The following is a 10,104-nucleotide window of genomic DNA, read 5'->3' as shown; positions in this document are numbered from 1 at the left end:
CCCCACCCTCCTCTCTGACCTATCACCCCCATTCACCAATTGCACTCTATGCTACTTTCTCCCCTCTCCTCTCATTTATCTCTCCACTCTACAGGCACCCTGCCACTATTCCTGATGAAGGGCTTTTGCCCGAAATGTCGATTTTCCTGCTCCTCGGATGCTGTCTGACCTACTGTGCTTTTCCAGCACCACTCTAATCTAAACATGTGGAAACTTGTCGAGTTGATCCATCAAAGTGCGCCTGCGTGGCGGGAGAGGAACGCTGCAATGCGGCTGCGCAGTTCGTTCGCTGCTTGTCCGACCGTTATACCGGGAGCTGAAATCGGGGCATTATGGAGGTTAGGAAGGCCATTTGTGTCCTGAAGGGTCCCAGTTCCGCCACTGGTACAATTTGTTTGAGAACAGCCGTGAGTACTATCTATTTTATACTCGAACCAGGAATAAATCCGGCTTTCGAGGATCAGGTGACGGTTGGATGCGGAGGCACGTGCTAAGCTTTTGAACGAAGCGCCTGTTAATGGCGGAACAAATGGCAAATTCTGTTCGTTAAATCCGTGTGTTGGTATTTCAGTAAAGTATCATTCGTTTCCAAACCCGCCCCCGCCTTCATCTCCACCTCCACCTCTGTGGTGTTAACGTGCTATAAAAAACCTAAATGTGAGCAAACAGCTGAGATTTGTAAAAGTTGCTGCTGTTGGTTGGGCGTTGGGGACTTGGCAGTTACTGAATGTGATGCTCCCAGATCCATATCGTCTTCCTGGTCCGCAATAAGTCTCGCTCCCTTGTTTCCGTGCTGTCTTATCCCTATGGCTGAATGACTCTATCAGGCGTTCGGCGGCTGATAGGAGCCATTTAAATGTCGTGCAGCACTTTGACTTGGGGGCGACGAGGTGTCAAGGTATTTTTCAATGTATAATTTCACTTACATCACACTGTAAACTTTTGCTATGAATTCTGTGTCTTACAATGTTGTACTCCACAACCACCTGATGAAGGAGCAGTGCTCAGAAAGCTAGTGCTTCCATTTAAACCTGTTGGAGTATGACCTGGTGTTGTGATTTTTAACTTTGTTTGGAAATGGGGTGTGTGTGAAGAACACATGACAGTGGGAGAGAGTATGTTGGTTTGTAGTATGTGTGACTGGGTAGTACGTTTGCTGTACTTTGGCAAGAGTGAGTGTGATAGCGTCTGGCGTGTGATTGGAGTGAGTATGTTTGAGAGAGTCTGGCATGACAGTGAAAATGGGTTTTGCATGTTTGTGCTCAGTCGCTTGCACGGTGTGATGTGTGGTTCTGCATAGAGATTGTGTTTAGCGTGAGTTTCCGAGTGAATCTCTAAATCTGGTGTACAGTTTTGTAATGTGTGTTTGTTTGAGGTGAATCTGTTTGAGGTTCTATTCAGTTGAATGTGTCAGATTTGATGTGTTTCTTCTGAATCGTGCAGGAGTAGCAATCACTTGTTTCGTTGTTCCTGTTCGTTTTTTTTTCCTGTGCTCGATTGAAATCTGTCTGCAGAAATATGGGGCCTATCTGATATTAGAGTCCTTGATAAAATAATGATTTGGAGGTGCTGGTGTTGGACAAAGTTTTTAAAAAATCACACAACCCCAAGTTAGAGTCCAACAGCTTTATTTGGAAGCACTAGCTTTCTGAGCACTGCTCTTTCATTAGGTGGTTGTGGAGTACAAGATTGTAAGACAGAATTTATAGCAAAAGTTTACAATATGATGTAACTGAAATTATTTATTAAAAAAAGACCTGGATTGTTTAAGTCCCTCAACGTTTAGAATGACCATGTTGGTGTCGGTTCTTTCATATGGTCAGCATGGATGAAGTGGACCAAAAGGTCTATTTCCGTGCTGTACATCTATGACACTGTATGTAAATCCCAGAACTTTTTTTAAAGTTACATTCTCAAGTGAACTTTTACAATACATGCTATGCCAGCTCAGATAATGCTTTGAAGGTGAGGTTTTCTGTGCCCCAATATTCAGACTGATTGATTGTATTTCTTAAAAAAGGATTTACAGAGTCTTACATGGATTCGTGCACTTTTTGAGCAAAATAAAAAGTAATTCTGCAAATACAAATTCACCTCACAAACTTATGTGTGTGGGGGTCTGTGAGAGTGTGTGTGAGTGTAAAGGGGTACAAGTCTGTGAGAGATGCATGTGTGAGAGTCTGAGAAAGAGCTTGTGTATGAGAGAAGGTCTATAGGAGTGTATGGGTTTATAGGAGTGTTTGTGTGTGAGAGTGTGTAGTGCAGTGGGGTCGCCTAGAGTGAGACATGAACCCAAGGTCCTAGTTGAGGCCATTCTCATGAGTACCGAACTTGGCTATCAGCCTATACTTGACCACTTTGTGTTGATGCCTGTCCTGAAGTCTGCCTTGGAGAATGGTCACCCAAAGGTCTGAGGTCAAATGTCCTGGACCGCTTAAGTGTTCTCCGCCTGGGAGGGAACACTCCTGTCTGTTGATTGTTGCGTGGTGTCCATTCACCCGTTGTTGTAGCATCTGCTCGGTCTTGCCAAAGTATCCTGCCTCAGGACATCCTTGCCTGCAGCTTATGAGATAGACAACATTGGCCGAGTCACGAGTACCTGCTGCATATTTGGTGGGTGGTAGCGTGTATTGAGAAGATTTGTAGCTCAGGTTGAGGTTCTGGATGTAGGTTTGCTTGCTGAGCTAGAAGATTCGTTTTCAGATGTTTCGTCACCATACTAGGTAACATCTTCAGTCAGCCTCAGGATGAAGCACTGCTGATAACTCCTACTTTATTTGTTTGGGTTTCTTTGGGTTGGTGATATCATTTCCTGTGGTGGTGTCACTTCCTGTTCTTTTTTTCAAGGGGTGGTAAATGGGATCCAAGTCAATGTGTTTGTTCATAGAGTTCTGGTTGGAATGCTTACATACAGATAAGGAAGGATACCACTTTGGGTGCAATAGATCCATCCTAGGATAAGCTGAACAGAGACACGCACAAGAATTCCTAGAGGCATGGCATTCCAACTGGAACTCTATCACCAAACACGTTGACTTGGACTCCATTTACCACGCTCTGAGAAAACTAAAAGGAAGTGACATCACCAACCCAAAGAAACCCAAACAAATAAATAGAAAGCAGGAATCATCAGCAGTGCTTTGACCAGAGGCTCACTGAAGATGTTACCAAGACTGGTAACGAAACGTCTGAAAATGAACCTTCCAGCTCAGTGAGCAAACCTACATCCATGGTGGGTGCTGTCCCCATGAGTAATGGTGGTGTGTTGACAGTTGCAATGGTGGTGTCTTGCAGCATCTACTGTGACAGACTTGTATGATGTTGTCCTGAAAGCCAGGCAGTTTGCTGCGAATAATGATCTGTGTGAGGTTTGGTGTTTAAAGGCGAGATATGGAGGTGAGGGGAAGGTCTTGGCGAGGTGCTCATTCTCATTGATAATGTGTTACAAACTGCGAAGAATATGACGTAGTTTTTCAGCTCCTGGGAAGTATTGGACAATGAAGGGTACACTGTCGGTTGCAGCTCATGTCTGTCTCCTGAGGATGTCATTACGGTTTCTCACTGTGGCACATCGGAACTGGCAGTCAATGAGTTGAGCATCGTGCCCTGTTTTTATGAGGATATCCTTGAGTACGTACAAGTGTCCGTCATGTTCCTCCTTACCTGAACAGATCCTGTGTATGCGAAGGGCTTGTCCATAGAGGATGGCTGTTTTAATGTGCTTTGGGTGGAAGCTGGAGAAGTAGCATCGTGAGGTTATCTGTGGGTTTGCGGTAGAGTGAGGTGCTGAGGTGCCCATCCTTGATGGAGATGCATGTATCCAAGAATGAGACAGATACTAAAGGGTAGTCCATGGTGAGTTTGATGGTGGGATCAAACTCGTTGATATCACTGTGTAGTTGTTTCAGTAACTCCTTGCCATGGGTCCAGAGGGAGAAAATATCATCAGTATATCTGGTGTATAGTGTTGGTTGGAGGTCCTGAGTAGCAAAGTCATCTTGTTCAACCTGTGCATGAAAATGTTGGCATGTTGGGATGCAAATTTGATCCTCATGGCTGTTACGTATGTCTGAATGAAAACTGGTTGTCAAAGGTGAAAACGTTGTGGTCGAGGATAAAGCGGATGAGTTGTAGATGGTGCTCAGAGATTGGCAGTTGTTGGTGTTGAGGACTGAGGCTGTTGCTGCGTTTCCGTCATTGTGGGGGATACTGGTGTAGAGTGCTGAAACATCCATTGCTACGAGGAATGTTCCCAGCTCGACTGGTCCGTGGGTGTTGAGTTTCTGTAAATGAGTTTCATTTTCTTGGTGGGCCAGAAATTGAGCCCTCTGCTAAGAACTTCAATCTCTTCCTGTTGAAGGGTGTGGTCCGATAAGTTGACAATTGACTTCCCCGTGGTGATAACATTTTCCACTATGGTGCCAGGACAGGCTTGGCTACTGCTGGTGGTGTTGCCAAGTTTCTCCAATTTGTTGTTCTTGGATGTGGTGTAGTTTTGTTGCCTTCCCTGTTTGGCAATGTCCTGTAGTTGTACGACTGTACCCTGAGTGCAGGCTGAGTGTGTGGACTCCATCGTAATTTAAAGGTTGTGGCGCCTGCTGAACAATTGGTGCACGAGATGATTGAAGAGCTCTGTGTCTTACGATCTTATATTCCACGACCACCTGATGAAGGAACAGGACTCCGAAAGCTAGTGCTTCCAAATAAACCTGTTTAACATAACGGCTGAGGAATCCTGGTGAAGGGCCTATGCCGGAATCATCGATTCTCCTGCTCTTTTCCAGCACCCCACTCTCGACTCTGATCTCCAGCATCTGCAGTCCTCACTTTCTTCTACGTTCTGGTAAATGTTTATTCACTGAAAAGGTTTAGAATATTTAAATAGCTATTTAGTATGTTAGTAAATGTGTAAGGTGAGTGGCAAGAATGCCAAGAGGTTAGGGTGATTAATAGGTAGAAAGGCAACTGCTTACAGTGGGTAGGGTGGGAGGTGATGGTTAAGTTGGAGGGTCAGGTAAGTGGGTTGGCGGAGAGTTGAAGGTTTAAGTGGAGTTACCATTAAGGGAGAATGGGGAATTAATGGACCAAAATAAAGTTAAGGTTATTAGGACAGTCAAAGGGTTGGGAGTGAAATTGACTGGTTGTACCATCTAGGCAAAAGTGAGGACTGCAGATGCTGGAAATCAGAGTCTTGGTTAGAGTGGAGAGCAGGAAAATCGACATTTTGGGCAAAAGCCTTACTGACTTCTAAATCTCAGAACAGCTAATACTCAAAAGGGGGCATTGTTTCTATAAACAAAACCAGAAATTGCTGGAAAAGCTCAGCAGGTCTGGCAGCATCCGTGGAAAGGAATCAGAGTTAACATTTTGGGTCCAGTGACTCTTCCTCAAAACAGATGGTAGCTAGGAAAATGTTGGATTATATGCAGAAGGTAGGATGAGGGAAGTGGCTAAGGAATAAGCGATATGTAGGCTCTTTTGGAGGCCAAAAGAGTGAGAAGAAGAGTTGGACAGACAAAGGAGTGGATAATGATCTGGCGAGAAGGGTGAATAGCTATCAGTGGGAATGTGTTGCTGGAAAAGCGCAGCAGCTCAGGCAGCATCTGGGGAACAGGAGAATCGACGTTTCGAGCATAAGCCCTTCTTCAGGAATGAGGAAAGTTTGTCCAGCAGGCTAAGATAAAAGGTAGGGAGGAGGGACTTGGGGGAGGGGCGTCGGAAATGTGATAGGTGGAAAGAGGTCAAGGTGAGGGTGAAAGGTCAGACTGGGGTGGGGGCGGAGAGGTCGGGAAGAAGATTGCAGGTTAGGAAGGCGGTGCTGAATTCGATGGATTTGACTGAGACAGGGTGGGGGGAGGGGAAATGAGGAAACTGGTGAAATCCGAGTTCATCCCTTGTGGTTGGAGGGGTTCCGAGGCAGAAGATGAGGCGTTCTTCCTCCAACCGTCGTTTTGTTGTGGTCTGACGATGGAGGAGTCCAAAGACCTGCATATCCTTGGTGGAGTGGGAGGGGGAATTGAAATGCTGAGCTACAGGGTGGTTGGGTTGGTTGGTCTGGGTGTCCCAGAGGTGTTCTCTGAAGCGCTCCGCAAGTCGCTGGCCTGTCTCCCCAATATAGAGGAGGCCACATCGGGTGCAGAGGATGCAATAGATGATGTGTGTGGAGGTGCAGGTGAATCTGTGGCGGATATGGAAGTTTCCTTTGGGGCCTTGGAGGGAGGTGAGGGGGGAGGTGTGGGCGCAAGTCTTGCACCTCCTGCGGTTGCAGGGGAAGGTGCCGGGAGTGGATGTTGGGTTGGTGGGGGGTGTGGATCTGACGAGGGAGTCACGGGGGGAGTGGTCTTTACGGAATGCTGATAGGGGAGGGGAGGGAAATATATCCTTGGTGGTGGGGTCCGTTTGTAGGTAGCGGAAATGACGGCGGATGATGCGCTGTACATGGAGCCCTTGAGCCCCGCCCCTCCAACCGCCACCAGGACAGAACCCCACTGATCCTCACCTACCACCCCGCCAATCTCCATGTACAGCGCATCATCCGCCGTCATTTTCGCTACCTCCAAACGGACCCCACCACCAAGGATATATTTCCCTCCCCTCCCCTATCAGCATTCCGTAAAGACCACTCCCTCCGTGACTCCCTCGTCAGATCCACACCCCCCACCAACCCAACCTCCACTCCCGGCACCTTCCCCTGCAACCGCAGGAGGTGCAAGACTTGCGCCCACACCTCCCCCCTCACCTCCCTCCAAGGCCCCAAAGGAAACTTCCATATCCGCCACAGATTCACCTGCACCTCCACACACATCATCTATTGCATCCTCTGCACCGATGTGGCCTCCTCTATATTGGGGAGACAGGCCGGCTACTTGCGGAGCGTTTCAGAGAACACCTCTGGGACACCCGGACCGACCAACCAACCCAACCACCCTGTAGCTCAGCATTTCAATTCCCCCTCCCACTCCACCAAGGATATGCAGGTCTTTGGACTCCTCCATCGTCAGACACAACAAAACGACGGTTGGAGGAAGAACGCCTCATCTTCCGCCTCGGAACCTCCAACCACAAGGGATGAACTCGGATTTCACCAGTTTCCTCATTTCCCCTCCCCCCACCCTGTCTCAGTCAAATCCATCGAATTCAGCACCGCCTTCCTAACCTGCAATCTTCTTCCCGACCTCTCCGCCCCCACCCCAGTCTGACCTTTCACCCTCACCTTGACTTCTTTCACTTATCACATTTCTGACGCCCCTCCCCCAAGTCCCTCCTCCCTACCTTTTATCTTAGCCTGCTGGACAAACTTTCCTCATTCCTGAAGAAGGGCTTATGCCCGAAACGTCGATTCTCCTGTTCCCCGGATGCTGCCTGACCTGCTGCGCTTTTCCAGCAACACATTTCCAGCTCTGATCTCCAGCATCTGCAGACCTCACTTTCTCCTCAAAGCTATCAGTGGGGACTGTTAGTGGCTAACAATGGATTGTGTGTATTGCAGACGATTATAACAATGCCTGGTGTGTGGCATTAGGGTAATGACATGGGAGAGCTCAAACCCTAATGTTGTTGAAATCAGTATTGAGCAGGTAGGCTGCAGGTTTCCCATTTGGGAAATAAGTTGCTCTTCTTCCAGCTTGCACTGAGCTTCGCTGGAGCACTGCAGCAAGCCTGAGACAGTGATGTTGGCCAGGGAGCAAGGTGGTTTGTCAGTGTCAGGCAAGTGGAAGGTCAGATCTTGTTTTGTGGACAGAGAAAAGACTTGTAAAAATGGCTGCAAAAAAGATGCATCCACTTGCCTGTCACTTTATCACCCAATCTCGGGACTCATAGCAGAGGCAGTTATGCAAAGGTTAGAACAAACAATCCTACCACAAATTCAATCCAAACTCTGGGTCAGATATGTCGATGACACGTTTGTAATCATTAAAACACGGAAATAGAAAAAACACACCGGATCATCAACTCCACACTCGCAGGAATCCGATTAACGAGAGAAGAAGAAAAGGATAGCCAACTCCCATTCCTAGACGTAATGGTACAGAGAACACCAGACGGAGAATTCACTACAAGAGTATACAGGAAAGCCACACACACAGACCAAGTCCTAAACTATGAAAGTAACCACCCAACACACACAAACGAAGCTGCATCAGGACACTATTCAAAAGGGCCATAACACACTGCAGTACACCAGGACTGCAAAAAGAAGAAGAGGAACACCTATACAAGGTATTCACCAAAAACGGATACCCGCACAACTTCATCAGCAGATGCCTAAGAGAAAGACCACAGAACGAGGACATACCACAACCAAAAGGACTAGCCACACTACCATACATCAGGAGCATCTCGGAACTGACTGCCAGACTACTGCGACCCCTAGGACTCATAACGGCACACAAACCAACAGCCACGCTCAGACAACAACTCACCAGAACGAAGGACCCGATACCCAACATGAGCAAGACGAATGTAGTGTACAAAATACCATGCAAGGACTGCACTAAACGCTATATAGGACAAACAGGAAGACAGCTAACAATCCGCATACATGAACATCAACTAGCCACGAAACGACACGACCAGCTATCCTTAGTAGCCACACACGCAGACAACAAGCAACATGAATTCGATTGGACAACACTACTATCATAGGGCAAGCCAGACAGAGAACAGCCAGGGAATTCCTAGAGGCATGGCATTCATCCACAAACTCCATCAACAAACACATCGACCTGGACCCAATATACCAACCACGACAGCGGACAGCTGAAACTGACAACCGGAAGCTGCAGGGACAGACCACTATAAACACCGGAGGAAACATCAAAGAAGCGCTTCGCAGGAGGCTCCCAAGCACTGATGATGTCGCCTAGCCAGGGGACGAAAAGTTTGCAACAAAAACTTCCAGCTCGGCGAACAGAACCACAACAACGAGCACCCCGAGCTACAAATCTTCGCACAAACTTTGAAAAACCACCTTATTCCCTGGCCAACATCTGTCTCAGGCTTGCTATAGTGCTCCAGCGAAGCCCGGCAGAAGCTGAAAGAACAGCACCTCCTTTTTCATTTGGGGATCCTGCAGCTTTCTGTATTCAAGTACTGATTTGAGCTCTCCTATTTCCTTACCCCAACCCACAAACACCAGGTCTTGTTATCATATAGTCTGCTATTACACACAACCCATTGTTAGCCACTAATAGTGCCCATTAATAGCCATTCACCTTCCTCATCAGATTGTTATCTACTCCTTTTTCTGTCCAACTGTTCTTCTCTCTCTTTGGCCTCTATACCCAGCTATTGTTTGCTCCTTATCCCCTCTTTCCCCCATCCTAAGTACCATTAGTTCTGAGGAAAGGTCACTGGACCCGAAATGTTAATTCTGATTTCTATCCACAGATGCTACTCGACCTGCTGAGATTTTCCAGCATTTCCTGGTTTTGTTCCTGATTTATAACATTCACAGTTCTTTTGGTTTTCATGGTTTCTGTAAAGATCATTTCACCATTGGATTTCTGGATTGTTTTTTTTTAGATTACATTACAGCGTGGAAACAGGCCCTTCGGCCCAACAAGTCCACACCGACCTGCCGAAGTGCAACGAACCCATGCCCCTACATTTACCCCTTGCCTAACACTACGGGCAATTTAGCATGGCCAATTCACCTGACCTGCACATCTTTGGACTGTGGGAGGAAACCCACGCAGACACGGGGAGAACGTGCAAACTCCACACAGTCGCCTGAGGCGGGAATTGAACCCGGGGTCTCAGGCGCTGTGAGCAGCACTCTCTCTCCCTCCCTCTCTCTCTCTCTCTCCCTCTCTCTCTCCCTCTCTCCCTCCCTCTCTCTCTCTCTCTCCCTCTCTCTCTCCCTCTCTCTCTCCCTCTCTCCCTCTCTCTCTCCCCCTCTCTCTTCTCTCTCTCTCTTTCCCTCTCTCTTTCCCTCTCTCTTTCCCTCTCTCTTTCCCTCTCTCTTTCCCTCTCTCTTCTCTCTCTCTCTTTCTCTCTCTCTCTTTCTCTCTCTCTCTCTCACATCCTCTCTCTCTTTCTCACATCCTCTCTCTCACATCCTCTCTCCCACTCTCACATCATCTCTCTCACATCCTCTCTCTC

General features: G+C 47.5%; 1 protein-coding gene across 1 annotated transcript in view; it reads left to right on the top strand.

Annotated features, from left to right (window-relative positions):
* Window positions 1–204: 204 nt before the first annotated feature.
* The window catches only part of LOC122555061 (uncharacterized), a 62,958-nt gene continuing 53,058 nt past the window's right edge, over window positions 205–10,104 (top strand). The window contains exon 1 of the mRNA XM_087992311.1: window positions 205–338. Within this exon, the coding sequence (XP_087848437.1) occupies window positions 205–338 (134 nt within the window). The remainder of the gene's footprint in view (window positions 339–10,104) is intronic.

Source organism: Chiloscyllium plagiosum, unplaced genomic scaffold (assembly GCF_037043375.1).
Source record: "Chiloscyllium plagiosum isolate Xiang-an unplaced genomic scaffold, Cpla_swu_hap1 HiC_scaffold_12, whole genome shotgun sequence".
NCBI classification, from domain to species: domain Eukaryota; kingdom Metazoa; phylum Chordata; class Chondrichthyes; order Orectolobiformes; family Hemiscylliidae; genus Chiloscyllium; species Chiloscyllium plagiosum.
This window is presented reverse-complemented; position numbering and strand designations above follow the sequence as displayed.